General features: G+C 47.7%; 2 protein-coding genes across 3 annotated transcripts; both read left to right on the plus strand.

Moving 5' to 3' along the window:
- The first annotated feature begins 2,129 nt into the window (after window positions 1–2,129).
- On the plus strand, window positions 2,130–6,051 carry LOC123032314 (crk-like protein). The gene is made up of 3 exons (XM_044448110.1): window positions 2,130–3,966; window positions 4,154–4,615; window positions 5,418–6,051. The coding sequence occupies exons 1-3, from the start codon at window positions 3,793–3,795 to the stop codon at window positions 5,541–5,543; spliced, it is 762 nt and encodes a 253-aa protein (XP_044304045.1). The 5' UTR covers window positions 2,130–3,792; the 3' UTR covers window positions 5,544–6,051.
- Window positions 6,052–8,096: 2,045 nt separating this feature from the next.
- Window positions 8,097–19,299, plus strand: ALDOA (aldolase, fructose-bisphosphate A). Of its 2 annotated transcripts, none has more exons than XM_044447958.1 (9): window positions 8,097–8,203; window positions 13,922–14,047; window positions 14,370–14,581; window positions 15,741–15,795; window positions 15,912–16,072; window positions 17,134–17,217; window positions 17,353–17,527; window positions 18,064–18,263; window positions 18,850–19,299. In XM_044447958.1, exons 2-9 carry the CDS (start codon window positions 13,936–13,938, stop codon window positions 18,943–18,945), a joined length of 1,095 nt encoding a protein of 364 aa, XP_044303893.1. In that variant the 5' UTR covers window positions 8,097–8,203; window positions 13,922–13,935; the 3' UTR covers window positions 18,946–19,299. The 2 variants fall into 2 exon arrangements, with proteins under 2 accessions (XP_044303893.1, XP_044303892.1); XM_044447957.1 differs by lacking the exon at window positions 8,097–8,203 and adding an exon at window positions 12,880–13,013.
- Window positions 19,300–19,922: the final 623 nt, after the last annotated feature.

Below are 19,922 nucleotides of genomic sequence, written 5' to 3' on the forward strand. Positions count from 1 at the left end.
TTCCTTGTACAGAGAACCTAGGGAGCACCGCTGACGTGCTTACAACTGCAACATGCTCTCCGAGACGGCAGGCAGAAGCAGCAACGATGGGGCAAAACAGGACTGTTCCCTCTGTGCACTTACGCATGTGTTTAAAAAAGGACCCGTATGTTCCACAGGACAGGGAATTGACAGCAGTGGGCAAACCCACACATAAAGAGGCTACGTACACCTGCAAATGTGAAGAAGCTGGGGACCAGTTGGGAATAGGATCACTAGGGAGCCTCTGCTAGCTGGATTGTAGGAATTCTGCTGTGACAGAGCTACAGTATCTAAACATTCGTCCTTGGGCAAAGCCTCTGGATGGCTTAAGCACAAGAAAAGAACATTACACCACCTTCATAGGGGCACTTCCCAGTGTACCTGGCACTAGTTTTTACTGTCATTACATGTTGCCTCTGACTTACGGCAACCCCATGCATGAGTGCCCTCCAAAATGTCCACTCCTTGATATCCCTGTTCAGCTCTTGGAAAAGCAAGCCTGTGGTTCTTGATACACTCGAGCGATCTTACATTTGGTCTGCCTGATACGATTACCTTTCCCATTGAGTCTTTCCTTTTCACGATGTGCCCAAAGTATGACAGCTTCAGTTTCATCCTGTTTGCTTCTAGGGCAAGTTGTAGCTCGATTTGCTCTAGGACTCATTGCTTGTCTTTCTATTCGGAAAGCTCTCCTCTGGCACCATGTTTCAAATTCATTAATTTTCTTTGTGTGGGCTTGCTTTATAGTCCAGCTTTCATACCAATACTGTGGATGATCTTGGCCTGGTATTCAGAGAAACATCCTTAGTATTTGTTTATCTTTTCTATTTCCTTTATTGCTGCCCTTCTAAGACTCAGTCTTCTCATTTCTTGGCTGCAATCTCCCTTTGACATGAAGATTGAGCCATGGTATACAACATCTTCCACAGGTTCAATTTCTTCATTGTTGACATTAAAGTTCTATAATTCTTCTATAGTCATGATTTTAGTTTTATTTGACGAATTGCAACTGGGGCCAGACAGGCATGAAATATATGCCTTAAAAAACTTGACAAATGTTGTAATTAATAGTTAAGACATGGAGGTCTGTTTGCATATCTTTCTAATTTACTACACATCTTTCTAAATAATGTTACAGATCTAACACTGAACCATGTTGGGTAGCTTATATGGGTTTTAGCTAGAGATTCAATTAAGAGATTAACTTCTTTGCTCAAGTGGGTCTCAAACTGCAAAGCAACAACACAAAGTAGCAGTTAAATTTTCTCTCTCTCAGCTTCTGAAACTTTAATGACAAATAAAAGGTGCTTTCCTTACCACATGGATGTTGTAATGGTTCGTAAGATTATTTTTGTCCTAAGTCACTTTATGGTTTGTAGTTTTGCACTTATATTATGATGAATGGCTAGTATGGAATAAAATTGGACTGCACTTAGCCTCTAATAAGTTTTGGCTTGTATTTTAGAAACAACAAGCCAATGAAGAATATCATGCTGGCACTCTGCTTTTCATATCTATCTTTAGTTGTCAGTCTTGATGACGGGAAGTTGCTAATGAAATAGTGATGCTAATAGAGGATGTCTGAACCTTGGATCAATAAAGTTATAAACAAGACTAAGTGGGTTAATATATTAGTACAGGCAAATAAGAAGCGGTGGTCCTGTTCTGTGGAAGAGCATTCGTAAATAACCCAGTCCTCTAATGCTAGGTTCAAAATATGTGCCCCTCTGAATATGCTGCCAAGCATCTGTTAATCTCATTCTCCGGTTGCTAATTAGACGATCATCGCCTTCTCTTTTGCCTAACTTAATGACAATCCAGCTAACAGCAAAAGAAGGAGTAATGCAGCTGAATTCACCGCCATAAAACCATAATCGTGTCTCTTGCAGCCACATGCAGCGAGCCTGCAAGCCATCTCCATCTTGGAACTGGGGCGCCTTCCCGTGGCCATGATGGCTGCGCTCCCTTCACGGCGGCTTCAGTGCCAGCTTTGCCAAGCCTCAAGATGGCCATCCCTCAATGGCTTAAAGGGGAGGGGGTGCGTCACTTTCCCATCAGCCCTTCCGCAGCTGCAATCAGGATTGCGGGCAGCGATTGAAGGCAGAGGAGGGGCGGGGGAGGCTGCTAGCCAGAACTCCTGGGTTCTAATGGGTTAGAGCCGGGGAAGCAGGAGCTAGGATGCCTGGGTCCCCTGCGGAGGGAGTGGGGCTGTACTAGGCTGCAGCAGGGGGAGCGGGAAACTAGGTCTGTTGAGTTCCCAAGGAGAAGAGGAGGCATAGCGGGAAGACATGTGCAAGCGAGGGAGACGGGGCTTTATTGTGGCGCTAATGCAGAGTGGCATGCTGAAGAGCATTTGTAGGGTGCACAGCTGATTTGGGGGGTGTTTTGAGGGGAAGAAAGGCTTTTACAGGTGGTTTTGCGGAGTTTAAAGGAGCTGCAATGCAGTATTGGGGGGCTCCTTCTAAAGGAATGCTGGACAGGAATAGAGGGCATGCATGGAACTGTGATGGAGCAGAGGGGCTGCCTTATGGCGGGGGCTTTGCATGCATAGAAACCCTCCTAGGGTGGTAAGCAGAACGGCTTGGGAGAATAGGATAGACATTTTGGGGTGCTGCCCAGTTTTGGAAGGTTAACTACTTCGTGTGTGTGTGTGTGTGTGTGACTTTGCAGCACTGAGGCTCGTTGGGTAGATGGCCAAGTCTTGTGTTGAGGGAGGGGTGTTGGGGCATAATCTTGTCTAGTATTTCAAAAGTAGTCTCTAACTGGGGGTGTGTAATTTTGGTCAGTTCGTTGGAGGGAGGGACTGAGTCAATCAGATCAAGATCCCCGCGATTCATTTTCTAGGTTAAAGATCCTATGTCAGCATATGATTTTATTTTATTTTATTTTATTGGTATGGTGGGTCATATTTCCGTAGAAAGGGTGTCCTATTCATTTTGTGGGGACATGGCATGCTAATTTGATAAAGATTAGGTTATGAAAAAGGTTAGCTCACCCTTTAGAGGTACAGGGTCCTAATACATTTTGGAGGTGCTGATTACTCTGTGGGGCAAGTACAAATTTGAGGGAGGGCAGTCATATGTGACTTGTTAGATGCTGGTGTGGGGGGGGCAGCATTTATGTGGGCTATTTAATTCATTAAATGTACCCTCTTACTTCATAGGAACTTTCTGATACTAGATTTCTTAGAGCTATATATTTCCCTGAAGATATATTCCACTGATTCTATGATATTGTATGTTCATGTTCTTTGTTAGAATCTGTGTTTAAGTAGCTATTAAACTTTTAGTAAATAGATTATTCAGGGAAAGGTGATCTGTAATTCTTGGAAGTGTACCCTCATTGTATTGGAACTACAAGGGATTTGCATAACTCTGTAGCATATAGCTGATCAACTGTAAGCATTAAGTTGCAGATTACAGAAACATTAATTGCATTCTTCAGAGACTTCTTTATTATATATACTGCTGTTTTGGGGGCGCAAGGGATAACTCAAGGGAAACACAGCTGGATGATTTGGGGATGTAAAGATATTGTGGTGAATCTACATAAGGAAGAACCTTCCTCATTTCTGGCAGTGGGGGACATGTCTGGCCACTTTGAAGGTCACAGTCTAATTTGAAGGAAGCAATAGCTACTAAACAGGACTGCCACTACAACATTCAGTAGGATAACTTCCTTTTATCAAGGTGCTCTCAAACTCTAGGGCAATTGTTTCATTTTTTTTGGGAATAATCTTCGGTAAGGGGGGGTGGATTCTTCCACCATCTGATGTTCCCACAAGCCATGTCGGCTTTTGGGGATGCCCATGAGTGGTACATGGGGGCCCTGAGCCGGCAAGAAGCAGCTGCTTGTCTCCAGGGCCACCGCCATGGAACCTTTCTAGTACGGGACAGTACCACGTGCCCTGGCGACTATGTACTCTCCGTCAGCGAGAACTCCAAGGTGAGCTCCGAACGTCAGTGGCTTTGTAAGAGAAAAAACTGTGTGGATAAAGGGGCTGGATTGGGGGGACTGAAGAACCTGTCGGGGTGGAGGCCTGATCGCACCGCTGAGTTGGGATGTTGGATTTGCCTCTCTTCGGGTCATGGTGTGATCTCCACGAGTTCCCTCGCTCTTCTCTCTCTCCCAGGTTTCTCACTACATCATCAACACCCTCCCCGGGCATCTGCGGATCGGAGAGCACGAGTTCGATGGCTTCCCTGCCCTGCTGGATTTCTACCGCCTCCACTACCTGGATACTACCACTCTGGTTGCCCCTGTGGGCCGCGTGGTAGCCCCTGCGCCTGCCTCTGCCCAGCCTCCGCCGGCTGGCGAATGGGTCCGTGCCCTCTACGACTTTGTAGGCCGAGATCAGGAAGACCTGCCCTTCAGCAAAGGGGAGCCACTGAGGGTGCTGGCCAAGCCCGAGGAGCAGTGGTGGACCGCCCAGCGCGCAGACGGGCGCGTGGGCATGATCCCGGTGCCCTACGTCCAGCCCTGCCCCTATGCTCACCCCAGCAGCCATGGCGCCCCCCGCCACGCTCCGGTCATAGCAAGAGCGGTGCAGCGAAGGGTGCCCGGTGCCAGTGACAAGACGGCACTAGCCTTTGAGGCAAGTTGCGGGGAAATACTCACTGTGGGAGGGTGCAGGAAGTGAACCGATCTCCCGGCATCCTGCGTGGTTGTGGGACAGAAGGATGCTCAATGGCGGTGAATCTACCGCAGCCTTTACCAGCCTAGTGGCCTCCAGATGTGCTGGACTGCAAGCCCCATTATTCCCAGCCAGGATGGCTGCTGTAGTTACAGTCCAACACAGTTGAAGGGCAGTTGATTGGGGAAGGATGCGGCAGATCGGTACTTGGCAATGCCCTTTGTCTCATGAAGATACTTCGGTGAGCACAGCTCCAAGCTGACATCCTGTGATCATGAGAATAAGTCGTGCAAATTAATTAGAATAAAATACATAGGTAGCATAACTCCATTTGGAGGCTTGTCTAGTAAAATGCTGAGTGGTGGAGGGGAAGGGGGGAAATGCACAGTACTTGAAGAGTTTAGGCTTTTGGGGTGTGTAGGGGAGGGTAGAGAAACCTGTATATATTTCCACAAGATCCCTTTCAATATCCAGCTCTTCTGTGGAATGTTTTAAAAGTCATTGGTGCTTGAATTCTCCGTCCCTGACATCCTACTGCTTGATACTTTCTTGGGTAGGAAAATTTTGGACACACAGGTCTTGAAACTGTCCCTCAGTTAAGGTAAGATGAGAAGCTGCAGCAGGTTGGGTGGCTTTTTTCTTTTTCCAGAGGAAGGGAGTGTATGGGCGAAGGGAGATTGGCTGCTCAAGAGTGAACGGATAAAAAAATAAGCCTGTAATCTTTTCCTTTCTGAATCCTTTTGTGTCCCATGATGCTCCACAGGTGGGTGACCTCATTGCTGTCACCAAGATGAACGTCAATGGCCAATGGGAAGGGGAGCTGAATGGGCGCTGTGGTCATTTCCCCTTCACCCACGTCAAGGTCCTGGACTCTGAAGAAACCAGCTGAGCATTTGATGTAACCTTTGAACTTTGACCTTCCCTGAAGCAGCCATGACCCCGAACTCTGACCCACACCTGAGAGCTTCTTGAACATTGTACTTCCTGACACGAGCCTTGAATTTTGACCTGCCCATTTGGGAGTTATTGATCATCCAGTTCACTGATATTTTCAAAACCTTGGATATGGACCTCTTCTACCACCTTGAACTCCTTGACTCACTGTTCTTAAATGCTGTGATAGTTGACCCTATAAACTCTGACCCTAAGAATATCAGTCTGTTGGCCCTGTGTGGCTTTTGACTTCAATACTGTGCTCCCAGATCTTGCTACTCTGCATCCTGTGACCCCTTTCCCATGTGTATTTCCCCCCAGTTGACCTTGCTCGCATGGGGGCAGGAGAAGCGCTTGGCTTTGATGGGATGACGAAAATTCCTTGCCCCTCCCTCCTATAGGAACCCTGCACCATTTATTGTCTGTTCCAAACCGCCTTGTTAATTAAAGTTTCCTGCTGATTATTCCTTGCTGATATTTACTCCTTCTGGGGAGGGACTAGCTGGAGGGAGAATATAGGAAAAGAGTGGCAGTGTTGCTGTGGTAACCTGCATCACGAGCCAGGCCTTGGATGTTGCCATGGCGAACTGGCTCACAGCCTATTACTGTAGGCAGGAGAAGACTGCAGCAAAATCTCATGTGCTGTTTGGGGCATCTTGGTCTCCCACCTGCTGGTCTCATTTCATCCATGACCTTGCATTTTGTGAGGATCTCGGTTTGATTGTCCATGCATACCAACAGTGCCAGCTAAGCAGGTACGGTACCTTTTCCTCCGGATTTATTGGAGCTCATCACCCTGCTTAATACCATTTTCGATAAATCCCAGGTTTTCCTTTTTGGTACCAACATCTGTGGGATATTCAGAATTTCAGGAAGAGGCATCGGTGCAAAGGTGGACAATTTTTGGAAGATGGTGGACAAGTTTTAATATATAATTTGGATAGCCATGTTATGTTTTCAAAATTCTGTGTGCATCCGAATTAGCATGTCTATAGATCTCTAAACACAACATTTACTTTATATGTGATAGTCCTAGACTCAGAACTGGAGTTTAAAGGGACCTTGGAGGTTTTCAATTCCAGCCCTCTGGCTCAGTAGGTTCAACAGTGCACTGCATCCTGCCCAGCTTTCCTTAAGTACCTCTAGCAAAAAGAAGCCATCCACTTCCCAAGGAATTCTGTTGCTCTCAGACTGCTCTTACTGTTAGGCAGTTTCTCTCGGTTGTTCACTAAAGTCCACTTGCTGGCGTGTCCAGCCGTGTTTCTAGTCCTGCCTTCTGCAACAACAGCAAACAAAGCTGTTCTAATTTTTAAAAATGTGACAGTCCTCCATATATCTGAAGGTGGCTGTTGTGTCCTCCCTTAATCTCATCTACTCCAGACTAAACACACCCACCTCTTTCAGCCATTGCAACACGAGTGGGTTGCAGTTTCCAAAAATTTTGCAGGGTATAATTTCATCCTCTTGCAAGGAAACATCTTGTTCCTGTGGACGCTTGCTTGTGCCTCATCCTGAGGCACAGCTTATATTATGTAATGTGAGACTGCCTGTTTTCATCTAATGAATGGAAAGATGTGCGCTTGTCCACCTTGTGGGAGTGAGATGCCTGCTAGAAAGGACACGGCATCTTTATGATTGATGCAGCTCGTTCCTCCTTAAAAAGAATAATCGTGGTGTGTGTGTGTGTGTGTGAGAGAGAGAGAGAGAGAGAGAGAGAGTGAAAGAGTGTATGAAAGGCTTCCCAATTCTAATCAGCATTAGCTGTGATTTGTGGTCTAGGTTGGGAGCACGGCATGTTTATATATTTCACTGTAGCAAGCCTGCTTACCACGACCCCCCTGACATAAAGAGTGAGAACCTGTTCCTTGTGGAGCTGAGTCCATCAATATCATTCATTTACCTCCCCCACAGAGAGAGAGAGAGAGAGAGAGAGAGAATTTCACAATCTGACTTTTCCAACCAGAATGTCTTGGTTGTGGAGTTGCAATTCCCTGGGGGTACAGCAGGTGGCAGTGGGAGACGAGGTTCTGGGCTGGGGCAGAATTGAATTCAAATGGAGGCTTTAATTGGGGGGGGGGAGCAGTTGAGAGACATCCTACAAGATGGAGCTTGGAGATGGAAATTTTCTCACTTAGCCTTATATGGGGCATGGGGAAAGGGTGGATAGCATGTGCATTGAGTCGCACAGGTAACCTGGAAGTATCGGTATAGTCTGAGCCACAGACCTAGGGCTGGAGCAGATCCGCATCAAAAATGGGTGTTCTGGGAGGCAGAGGGAGAGAGCGTGTATGTGGTGGTGGCTGCGGGGGGCTGTGGGCTGGAAGGCAGCCACCCTGGGGAAAGGGTGACCCACAGGTCTCCCAGGCCCTTGCCCCGTGATTCTAGCTGTTCCTTGCTCTGCAGGGAATGTCAAGAGCCTCATCTTTCACATTCCTAGACTCGAGGCCTATATTTAGCCTGCCCTGCAAAAGGCCAGGGGTCGGCGAGAAGGTTAGCACAGCCCCTCCCGCCCACAAGTCCCCCCTTTTTATAGCGTTCTCGCTGGCTTAGCCTCTGCCAGTCACCCAGAGCCCTCCGGAGCTGTCGTGTCCTGCCAGAGCCCCTGCTACACCCACGGTATGTGGGGAAATCAGGGAAGAAAGGACGGTAACGGGGAGCAGGGAGAAGAGGCTGGCAAGCAGGCTTCTGGCTTCGGGTCACATGAGTTGGGGGGCTGAGGAGAGATGAAAGCCAGCACAGGATATTAAGTTGGGGTGCAGCAACTGCTGTGGACACAGGGGGTCCCACTGGTGTGACATTGTGTTAGAAAGCTGCCTATGTGAGGATGGGGAATGTACCAGCAGAAATTATTTTGAGGTGTGTGTTGGTGTACAAAAACAGATAAAACTTTCTATGGCTTTATTCTGAAGGGTTCCCCCACCTCCTCTTTATTTGGAACATCCTAAAAATGGACACTGGATTTCAATCCTTTTAAACAAGTGTCTTTTCCCTTCTTAAAGTCTATCAGCTACTCGAGGAAACTGTAACACCAGATGGTTTAAATATTAGACTCAGTCCTCCCATTTCTCTCCCTTATTCCCTCACCTCTGCTCTTTATTATTCCATTATCCAGCAATCCTATGATTGGGCAGCTTCTTCTGTCTTAACATGCCTAGAATTGCATCATTATTTGTTTCATAAGGTGCAATTAACCCTCCAGAGCTACCTTTTCCTGTCATGGCATTTAGGACTAAAGGGAGGAATGGACACCCTGCTCCCCAGTTATCTACCACAGCTGTTTCCTCCACTGAAATGACTTGCAAAAGTCGTGTACAATTGCTGATTCTTTGAGGAAGTATAATCTCCTGGTAGCTGCACAGCTGTGTGTGTCTCAATCCTTCCTTGGTCACTTGCGGTTGCCCAATCCACCCTCTCGAGGTGTGTCCTTGTTCTGCACCGTTACAGTTTTTCTCTTGTAATTAGTGGTCATCCAGTACGTAGACTCACTTTGCCTCCGCCTCCACTGCTGCTTAAATCTGTTTCCTCTTTTGCTCCTCCTTAATTCTCCTTCATTTTCATCTGATCCTGTTTACTGATAACTGTAGCTTCAGTCTAAAATGTACACTTAATGCACAGTATCTTGATATTTTTTTTAAAAAATCCAGGCCTCTGCTTTCTATTCTACATTTTAAAAAATCTCCAGACTAAAGAAGTTCCTTAACTTGTCAAAACACCCTTAAACATACGTGAGAGGCCATCTGGACTATGCCCCCATGCATTGTTCTACAACACCCATCATAAGCATGATGGGAACTGTAATATAAGATCCGGAGCTCACCAAGCTGGGGAAGGTGGCTCACATCAGAGATGGTATCTTTGCAGTGCTCTATTTCCTAGCTCTGTTGATGTGGTAGTTCCTTGGGAGAGGGTCTGCTTTGCTTTTGTGTATGCCACTGTATTGTGACAATCAGGAATAGTTCTCTGCAAGGAGCATGCCAATGAATTGCTTTGCTTGCTGCTCTCCTGCTGCCCTGGTCTTTTGGGGTAACTGCTTCTAGAGGGATAGTTTTCTTAGCTAGAGTGCAATCCTTGGATTTGAGTCCATGGAGGCTTCTTTTGCAATTAATCTGCCACAAGGCTTGTTGTTATTGGTTGTGTGGGGAAGGGAAAAGCATGTGGAAGGGTTCTCATATTTTCAGCTGGTGTCTGCCTTGGCAACACTCCTTGGAAGCAGGGGTGGGGGGAGGTTTAAGACTCACTGAAATACTGGCTAGGAGGGGAGGGGGAGGATGTGGTTGTGTTCAGAAATGGGGAACAAATAGGCTAACCGCTGCTGTGGTTTCTCCTCCACCCCCACCTGTATAACAAGTGCCCACTATGCAGAAATCTAAGCTGAGTGGGGAAAGCTCTACCTGTTGAACAGGCACCTGTGATGCAGAAAATCTCCACCATTCTAACATGGTGCGGAAAAGCAAGAGGTGATAGGGTATGTGGGGGAGGGGGAGGAGCGTTATCTGTTAAAGGGTTGCCTGTTCTGCAGATATTAAAGACAAGCGGGCGGGCTGAGGGGAAAGCGATGCTCTTACTAGAATAAGGTGATACGTGTGGGCGGGAGGAAAGGTGACGCGATTAAGGGGTGTTCACTGCTAGGGGGGCCGTGGGGCGTCGTTGAATTGCAGGAGGAATGTGAGCCTGCTGGTGACACTTCTGCCCTTTAAAGCCCGGGGCTCTGGCAGCAGCCCCGGGCAGCTTCTCCCGCTTGCGGGCAGCAGGGAGGAGGCAGGGGTGGAGGGGGGAAAGAGGGCTTCCCCCAGAGCCCCTATGCTGCTACGTGCCTCCCTGCACACAAAGGCCGGTGACTCAGCTGTTACCGTAATTATCCCAAGAGAAACCCGGTTGGGATTGAGGCATGGACTGACCTACCGATAACGTTCTGGAGTGGGCTCGGGAAAGCTGAGGCAAAGGCGAGAGGGCTCGTATTCCCATGATACACTCGCCTCACCAGTGTCTGGCTTTTTCTCTCCAGTCATAAATCAAATGGCAGCTGCCTCTCACCTCCCAGGAGTTGGGGTGTTATATTCACTCCACCTGTCGGTACTTCTTTCTCTTACTTCTGCACCATTTGCTGCTTGGACTAACAGACTTGCTCAAGCCAAAACAGCAGTCAGCAGCCCCCTAGCCTGACAGATGTCCCACAGTGCTAATATCCACCCCACCCCAAGGGGTGCATCTTAACACCCAGCTACAGAATTACTCTTTCAGGAGTTATGAGCTCCTGCTTCTCCCTCTACAAACAGGCAGTCAAGAGTATGTGAAAATGCTCCTTTTAGAACTAAAAACACACCTATTGCAAATAACAGCGGCATCATTTCAGTGTGGGTTAATTGCACCTGAAGTTACCCTAGTTGGAAACTGCAATGGCTCCATAGTGTTCTTATGCATATCCTATGCATATTTAGGCAGAAGGAAAGTCCTACACCTCTCAGCTGTACTGCTGAGGAACGCTGGGAGTTATAATACTTGTTTGTGGCTAGACATGCACAGGATTGCTCCCTTACTTCTAAAATGGGATTGGCTGGAGCGCCAGCAACTTTGGCCTTGAGCAAAAGGCATTTCTGCCCATGCTTATTTTCTTTAATGTATTCCTGCACAAGAACAGAGCGGAGAGAAGACAGGATTTGGGAAGAAATGCTGACTCAGGTTAAGCTCTGGAGAGGATTCATAGGGGTTCAGATGATACCTCCCCCCCCCGCCCTTTTGGACAGCTGGATGGATTAAGTGACAATCATTTAAGTCACTGTTACAACTCTCAATTTCCTTCCCCAGTCCTAGTTTCTCAGCTTGAGCAACTAGCTACCTGTGACATCTTTGACTCAGTGTCTAAGATCACATGGTGTATGTACATGATTCTTGGCAGGGTGCCCACTGCAGAACTGGGCACTTGGGCCTATTAAGGGAAAAAAAACACCCTGCAGCCCCCCCCCACCCCATGTCAAAAAGCCGGATCCTGCTTCATTGCACAGGTCCCTGCTATTTTCCCAGGCAATTCAGAATATGCTTTGTCAGTCCTTGCTTTGGATTATCTGCCAGCCTGATCTTGAAAGCAGAAAAGCCACCTTGAATCAGACCAAAGGTTTCTCTAAGCTGCATTCTGTTTGCACGACATGGAGTGCTATAAAGCAGGGTGAGTGTGCAATGAGTGTGCACTCATGTGCCCCAGCAACTGTTACTGAGAAACCTACTGCTCTGGATACTTGAACTAATACGTAGCCACCATGACCAGCAACTGTTGAGAACATTCCTCTCCATAAAGTTACCTATGTCCAGTTAGCTTGATTGGTCACCATTATTAAATTGTGTGTGGCAGTAAATTCCACAGCTTTACTGGGTGCTGCATGACAATATTTGTCCTGGAGTTAAATGCAGTAATTTCAGAGCAGCTTCCCGCTCCTTGTATATGTGCTTTGACTGGCAGCTTCTCTGAGAGATTGCAGGCATCCTGATTTCCATGCTTCCTTTTCCAGTTATCTCATACCACTAGCTCCATCTTATCACTCCCACACCACTTTCTCTCTCCATCACTGTAAGCCCAGGCCTCTCTTCTGCAGCTGAGCCCCTACACTCATGGGCTGGAGGGATCCAGAAATAGCAGTGTGTCCTTCAGAAAAGGACAACTTAGTGGAGGTGGGGGATCAGGTATCCCCTTGAAAGGTCAATGCTGAAACTGGAGTCTTGAGGGGGATGCAAAGGGAGAAAAGTCCTACAGTTGCACAGTAATTGGGTTCATTTGTCCCCTCTCCCCCCACGTACACACCTGAGAAACTATTTAAGAATAGGAGCAAAGCAATAATCGTATATCTCTTCGTATTAATTTTTGATGTTGACAAGTTAGGTAGTTAAAAAGTGGTTTTCTTGACCCTTTCATGACATGTATCTAAGTGAATGGAGGTTCTAAACTGTGTTACTACTGTAAGTATAAAAGCAGATCTGGCGATGTTTTCCCTCTAAAAGCAGGCATTGCATTTCATAGTCTTAACCTTTATTTTAATTGTACATCTGTGCACAGTATTTGTATACCACTCCATATGTAGGCAAATTCCCGAACGTTAAGTACCCGATCGCTGGTCAGACCGCGTGCATTACATCTCTTTTCTGCGCGTGAAACGTAGGGGGAAAGTTGTCCTGCTACGTCGCCCTTCATTCCCCACTATTGAAATAAATACCTCCTCAATATACCGGGGAGGGCTCGGGCCCTTTAAGTCTCCTCCCTTCCCCCTCCTCAGTGAGTCAATTCACACCCTTTTCCGCCTGGCTGAGCTGCATGACGTTCGATTCTGGAACGCTGCGCTGCTCAGCATTCGGTTCGAGCTTCGCACTTCGCTCGCGCGCATCCCGCCTCTCGTTCCTGGCAGCAGCTGCAAACTTTCTTCCACGCACCCGCTCCGAGGTAAAGAGCCACCCATCTTTAATTAGAGATTAGGAAGGGTCTTTGTGTGCGATGGGGAGAAACAGGATAAAAATAGAGCCTCTTTCTAGGGGCGACCGGGGGACGTTTGTGGATGTTCTCGTTCTCTCTCCACCGCCCTCTCCTAAAAAAAAGAAAACCCTTCCGTTTTATATAAATGTGCGATGGAGACGGTAAGGCACGCGGGAAGAGAAGAGCAAGCCGTGGGGGTGGGGGAGGGGAGCAGGAGATGAAGTCACGTGTCAAATCTTAATGCGCGATTGTTGCGTAGGGGGAAGAGGGGTCCAGATAATTTTCTAACAGGAAGGAAGAGGGCCCTTATCGCAAAGAAATCCACGCTGCTTAACCTCTCCCCTTCCCTGCCCTTTGAGGGGTGTATTTAACGACTGTTCTTTGTTTTACTGCTGACGGGAAGGTAGGTGGTGGTGATGCGGTTGTGTTGGACTGGTCTCTGGAAAATTGGGGTGACGGCTGGGTTAGAATAAAAGGTTATTTCTTCTGTCCTTGAAACGTCCTTGACTTGGTTTACGTGGGCTGGAGTATAACCCGGCTCAGCCTTCCCCAATGTGATGTCTTGCAAGCATGTTGGAATACAATGCCCTTCAACTCCAGCCTGGGGACCGATGGATGCCTTGCGATCAAGGTCCAGGCAGGGTGTTCTGGCTTTGAATCGGAGCCACTGTTGATATTAGTGGGAATCTCCTGATCTTTGTGACAGGAGGGAGTGAAAGAACCGTAAAGTTCTCCTCTCCTCCCCATTTCAAGGCTATGGGTCAAACCGGGGTGCCTCCTACATGCTGCCAAGCATAAAAGATGGGGCAGAAAAAGTAACAGGGCACGAGGGGACTATATTGGCAGGCTGTTGACTGCTCCCTCCCTGCCTTCTCCAGTTTAGTTATTCAAGATGCCTCACCAATACCCAGCCTTGACTCCTGAGCAGAAGAAGGAACTGGCAGACATTGCCCACCGCATTGTGGCCACTGGCAAAGGCATCCTTGCTGCTGATGAATCCACTGGTAAGTAATGCCTGTTCAGGCTGCCAGGTGGGGGAGAGGGAGAGTGAAAGCATAAAAGCTTCCATATAGCCTGCAGTGCCCAATCCTGTCTAATCTTGGAAGCTAAGCAGGGTCAGGCTTGGTTAGAATCTGGATGGGTGACCTGAGTGGATCATTCTGTGATGATTGTTGCAAAGTACCCCAAGAGCTATAGCTATGGGTGGTATAGAAATGTAATAATGATGATGATACTGATAATAATACTATAGGGAGGAGCATTCAAAGGAGATGGATGCACTGCCTATCAGTTCCTCAATTGATCCACATCTGCTCTGCCTCCTAGGCAGCATTGCCAAGCGCCTGCAGTCCATTGGTGCCGAGAACACTGAGGAGAACCGTCGCTTCTACAGGCAGCTCCTGCTCACCGCAGATGACCGTGTCAACCCTTGCATTGGTGGTGTTATCCTCTTCCATGAGACCATGTACCAGAAGGCTGACGATGGACGCCAGTTCACCAAGGTCATTAAGGACAAGGGCGCCGTTGTTGGTATCAAGGTAAGCCAATCTTGAAATCCGGACCACTGGAGCTTCTGTAATTGTCCCTGTATTCCTTGCCTGGATGATGGGCCTGATCCTGTATTCTGTGGTTACAGCTTCAAGAAGGCCACATGACATTTTAGTGGATGACACTGGGCAGTAAAAGGGGGTGTTAATATTTGACACTAGTTTAGAGTTATGGGAAGATTAAAACCACAAAGATTTTCCCTATGTTTGTAACAGGACTATTTCTTTTTAAAAGAAATCTTAGTAAAACTGTGCTAAGTTTTAATTGAGCAATATGGATATGCATAAACTAATTGTGAAGAAAAACCATATGCTATTTATATCTAGGGAATACCTCCACATGTCACAGCAGTCACTGTATTAGAAGTTGCATCCTCCCTTGTCTGAGAAAGGAGAATTCTACTGTAATTGTTATAGGTTGTCATAACAAGAACAGTTCAGTGCTTTGCCTCATTAACTGTAGGTAGGCAGTTTTTTTAATCAGCCCAATGAACTGACTAAATATTGCAGTCCATAGATCCAATGTGGTGCAGTGGTTAATTTAAGGAGCTGTCCAAAACTCGTCTCTCAACAATAGCTTCACTGGGTACCTCAGCTTTCACAAAATGCTGGGCTGGTATAAGCATGGCTTGTTGGAGGGTTAAACAATCCTGTAATAGCCCGTGGGATATTTTAAGGGTGGTTTTGATGCACCAACAAGCCATGCTGGTTGGGTTCAGAAGATGCAACCAGCTGTAGCTGGATGGTGCGTATGTGCTCACCATTTAAACCACAGTGACTTATTTTGATTTTGCAGACTGCACTTCCATATAAGCTTTCAAGTTCTCTAGAACTCTCTTCATAAGGCAAGATGGCACACAAGTGAAGTAAAGAAACAAAAAAGCAGGGGAGCAGTTGATGTTTCTCTCCAGTCTGGTGCTCTTCACATATTTTGGACTACAACTCCCAGGACTCTGTGACATGTTGGCTGGGACTGATGGGAGCAGAAGTCCAAAACAACTTGAAGGGCACTAAACTGGGGAAGATGTTAAGATTTCTGCAAGAGGACTTCATAGCAGGCTTGGAAGTGTGGCTTAGCAGGGAAAAATACTTCAACAAATCACATGATCATTCACTGGTGTGACAGGTTTTCTTCTTCACTTCCCTGCAGGTTGACAAAGGTGTTGTGCCTCTTGCTGGGACTAATGGAGAGACCACCACCCAGGGTAGGTGTGCAAGGGTTGGTGGCAGGGAGAAGTTATCAGAGGATGCACAAGTAATGAGGGAAATCTGGAGCTGGGCTGTAGGTTGCCGAGTCCTTGACCACATTTTACCTGTGCAGGTCTGGATGGCTTGTCTGAACGGTGCGCCCAGTACAAGAAGGATGGCGCTGACTTTGCTAAGTGGCGCTGCGTCTTGAAGATCACTCCAACCACTCCTTCCTACCTGGCCATCACAGAGAATGCCAACGTACTTGCCCGTTATGCCAGCATCTGCCAGCAGGTGGGCACCAAGCATCTTAACTGCACAGTGGCTGCCTGTGTTGCTCTGGTAGCCTTTTACTGGGGTACCGTGGGAGGACAGCGCCATATGGTAAAAGGCCATAGCTCCACAGTAGAGGATACAGCTTGCCTGCAGAAGATCTAGATTCGATTCCTCCTCAGGCAACGACTGCCCACAGTTCTAAGCCCAATGGATCAGGTCCCACCCAGCCTAAGGCAGGTTGCACTGAGTACATGCCCAGCACACAGAAAAGTTCAGGCAAGAGCTCCAGTTAAAGGCTGTACTGTTGTGAGCGCTTGTGATTGGGAAGATGGGGTAGGACGCACTGGCTCTTCTTGATGCATCTCCTAAAAGAAGTGCCCTAGTTTGGTTGCAGAGTGTGTCTCAAGATGGTGATGCTGAAATTCCTGTTTTGTGTTCTCCCACAAAGACAGTTCTGGGAAATTTCCCAAGGACAGCAAGTGTCCTCCTTTTGCCAATGGGTGGAGACATGTGGCTGTAGCTGCAGTACCCATCTCTTGCTGCAAGAGGGCACCAGCTAATTGAATAAGCTACACATGTGGCTGCAGAGTTTCCCCACCCCGTGACACTGCCAGCCACGCGGTGCATGAACTAGGAGGGATTTAGAAGTACCGAGGAGCTCTTAAGCAGCAGGCCAAGATGCCTTGCAGCTGTCTAAAACACATCTAGCAGGAGGAGTTCTGTTAGATTCTTGGTTAAATGCTTTTCTTGCTGATTGGTTTGGCTGTGGGACTCCACCTAGCTCATGTGTCACGTTGAGTGACTTTGTGCCAGGCACTGACTCTGAGTTTAACTTACCTCACAGGGTTGTTGTGAGGAAAAACGGGGAGGAGATTGATTGATTTAAAACATTTATATCCAGCCAGGATCACTAGATGACTTGTATTAAATGACTTGTGAGCCATGTTGGCTTGCTTCCAAGAGGGAAAAAGACATATATAAAAAGAAATATAAGAATATATTTGGATTTTGGGAGTATTTAATCGTGTGCCATTATTTATTTGGGATTACTTACCCCTCCCATTCCTTTTTAACTTCAGAATGGAATTGTTCCTATTGTGGAGCCTGAAATCCTCCCCGACGGTGACCACGATCTTAAACGTTGCCAATATGTGACCGAGAAGGTGAGAGAGATGGCAGGGGACTTGCTCAAAATGGCTGGGGCTCAGCACACACAGGGCCACCTCTGCCTGGGGATGTGCTTCCTGTCTTCGGAATTTGAATGGAAAGTCCAATTCTGACACCATTTCCTGCTACAGGTCTTGGCTGCTGTGTACAAGGCTTTGAGCGACCACCACATCTACCTGGAGGGGACCCTGCTCAAGCCAAACATGGTGACAGCTGGCCATGCCTGCACCCACAAATACACCGCTGAGGAAATTGCCATGGCGACTGTGACCGCCCTGCGCCGCACTGTGCCCCCAGCTGTGCCAGGTGAGAAAAGGGGACGGGCCCCCACTTGCTGCTAGTTTCTGATGAGCAAGTGAACTTGTAGACTCAAGCTCTTCTTTGGCAACAGGGCAGCCCTGGAAGGTCACTTGGGCCTTCTGAGTCCTTTGAACGCTAGCTTACATCAGCCCCAGTCTGCATGGCCAACCGTCAGGAATCCGGGGAGCTGTGTAGCTGCTGCTGCTGTGGGTGATGAAATAGGAGTGTTCTTTTGTTAGCCACCATGTTGCCGTCATGACCTATGCATATGGGCCAATCTTTTGATCTGGCACCACCACCTGCAGAGCATCCTATACTGGGACATTGTCTCACCCCGATTTAAAAGCATTGCATATCATCCACTTAGCTGGATTCCTGGAGGACTGGGGTGGTGATTCGAGAGACGTACGGAGGGGAAAGAATAACTTTTCCTAAATCTCTGTACCATGAACCTCCTCCAGTGGAAACTCTTTGTCCTTTCTTCCACTACCCTGAACTCTGTCTTTATGTGCAGACTCCTAACCCTTGCCTTCTGGTCACAGGAATCACCTTCTTGTCTGGTGGCCAGAGTGAGGAAGAGGCCTCCATCAACCTGAATGCCATCAATAATTGCCCCCTGCACAAGCCATGGGCCCTGACCTTCTCCTATGGCCGTGCCCTGCAAGCTTCTGCCCTCAAGGCCTGGGGTGGCAAGAAGGAGAACCTTAAGCATGCCCAAGAGGAATACATCAAGCGGGCTTTGGTAGGTCCTGCCCATGTTTCTTGACCTTCAGAGTGGGATATAGGAGATCAGGGCCAAGGAGCTGGGTGTCTACAGGAAAAGGGGGAGTGTATATAATTCAGCTCCCCAAAAGCTGTCTCTTTTGAGAGACCCCTGGAGCCTCTAGCAAGATTTGTATTACTAGAAAGAGGAATAAAATACAGCAAATCTAGCTGTGTGGGAAAAATGGAAAGGCAGAACCATTTTGGTGGGGAACATTTCCTGTGTTAAAGACAAACGATGCTGGAAAGCAAGGTTTCCAAGCACTGTTTCCCCAGCCCACTGGGGACAGCAAATGGATGAGTGGGTTGGAGGAAGCTCTGCACTTCCCAGCTGCACGTTTTCATGGCAGAGGGTTGTAGGGAACAAGGTCTCCTTGGTGTTCTCTCTCCTGGCAGAGACAGGATTTCAGCATGTTAAGTGAGGACAGACGAGAACTCAAGGTCTCACTTTCAACTGTGGGTCTCTGAATCAATCATGCTCGTCGGGCGGGTGCAGGGAAAAGGAGTTGTACCTTTTCTCCTTCCAGATGAGAACAATCCCAACTCTTTTTTTTTCCCCTTTCTAGGCCAACAGCCTTGCTTGCCAGGGCAAGTATGTTTCAACTGGCAAAACTGGAGCTGCTGCAAGCGAATCTCTCTTTATATCCAACCATGCTTATTAAAAACAAAAGGCTTGGTTGCACTGTCTGCTCTTGTTGTTACATTGTGCCTGAGCTACTGTGGTGTCTTCTTGTTCGTTCTTCGCCCATTCCCGTCCCTTTCCCATCGTGCCAACTTCACTTGTAAGGGAAAGGTGTGAATCTTTGCCTTGCCTAAAAACAATCCAGAAGTCTTGGCTTGTCCCTCTAACTTGTCCCACTGTCACCATTAAATGCCTTGGTGTGTGCTGTCCAACTGCTCCCTCTGGTGACCGACAACACTCCTGGTCCGTGGCCAAAACACCGAAAATGTCTCCGGAGCTGGGACACCTGACTCGCGGACCTCTAGAAATAAAGTGTATCTATTTAAACATTGCATTTTCTCCTCTTCTTCCAAAGAACTTAAGTCTTGGATTTGGGGGTGGGTAACGGGTGGTCCCCTGTGTGAGTCCTGCATAGGGGGTAGTGCAGTCAATGACGAGGGATCTGGAAAGCCCCACCCTCCCTATCCCTGTTTTAGATGTAAAGCCTTACCCACCCCATGCGGAGCTGCTGGGACTCCTCCCTTTCAGGTTCATTCCTACCCCTTCCAAAAGTCAAAAGATGCTACCTTTTTCTGAAGCAGATAAATGGCTCATCTCAGCCACTGCTATCAACTCTGGCTCATAGTAGTTCTCCTGGGTTTTGAGTAAATGGTGGCTCTTCATTTGTCTGTGTGAGATTCTCCACCAAGAGTTGCTCCAGGCATGAATATATACAGAGCTTTCAAGCTACCATCCATCCCTCAGAAGAACATCTTTTGTATCCAAAGGCCTGGAGAAAATAGTGGCAAGGACAGACATCGGCCATGGCAGGTAACCTTGAGGACCTGCTTGCTGGGCTACAACAGTGGGAGACAACTTTTTTGCCCCATGGGCCCATTTGTCACTTTGAGAAGACTTCACTGTACCACCACAAAATGGCTGCCATGGGGAGGAGTGGCTAATCACACAGGACAACTT

Source organism: Varanus komodoensis, unplaced genomic scaffold (assembly GCF_004798865.1).
Source record: "Varanus komodoensis strain SLA01 unplaced genomic scaffold, ASM479886v1 scaffold53, whole genome shotgun sequence".
In the NCBI taxonomy this organism is placed as follows: domain Eukaryota; kingdom Metazoa; phylum Chordata; class Lepidosauria; order Squamata; family Varanidae; genus Varanus; species Varanus komodoensis.

What these genes read in the sequence shown, in the direction of transcription:
- ALDOA (XM_044447958.1), top strand. Translation starts at nt 13,936, where the DNA reads ATGCCTCACCAATACCCAGCCTTGACTCCTGAGCAGAAGAAGGAACTG. An exon ending in TGCTGCTGATGAATCCACTG is followed by an intron (nt 14,048 to 14,369) that starts GTAAGTAATGCC and finishes TCTGCCTCCTAG; the next exon opens with GCAGCATTGCCAAGCGCCTG. An exon ending in TGGAGAGACCACCACCCAGG is followed by an intron (nt 15,796 to 15,911) that starts GTAGGTGTGCAA and finishes TTACCTGTGCAG; the next exon opens with GTCTGGATGGCTTGTCTGAA.
- LOC123032314 (XM_044448110.1), top strand. Translation starts at nt 3,793, where the DNA reads ATGTTCCCACAAGCCATGTCGGCTTTTGGGGATGCCCATGAGTGGTAC. An exon ending in CCGTCAGCGAGAACTCCAAG is followed by an intron (nt 3,967 to 4,153) that starts GTGAGCTCCGAA and finishes TCTCTCTCCCAG; the next exon opens with GTTTCTCACTACATCATCAA. An exon ending in AGACGGCACTAGCCTTTGAG is followed by an intron (nt 4,616 to 5,417) that starts GCAAGTTGCGGG and finishes GATGCTCCACAG; the next exon opens with GTGGGTGACCTCATTGCTGT.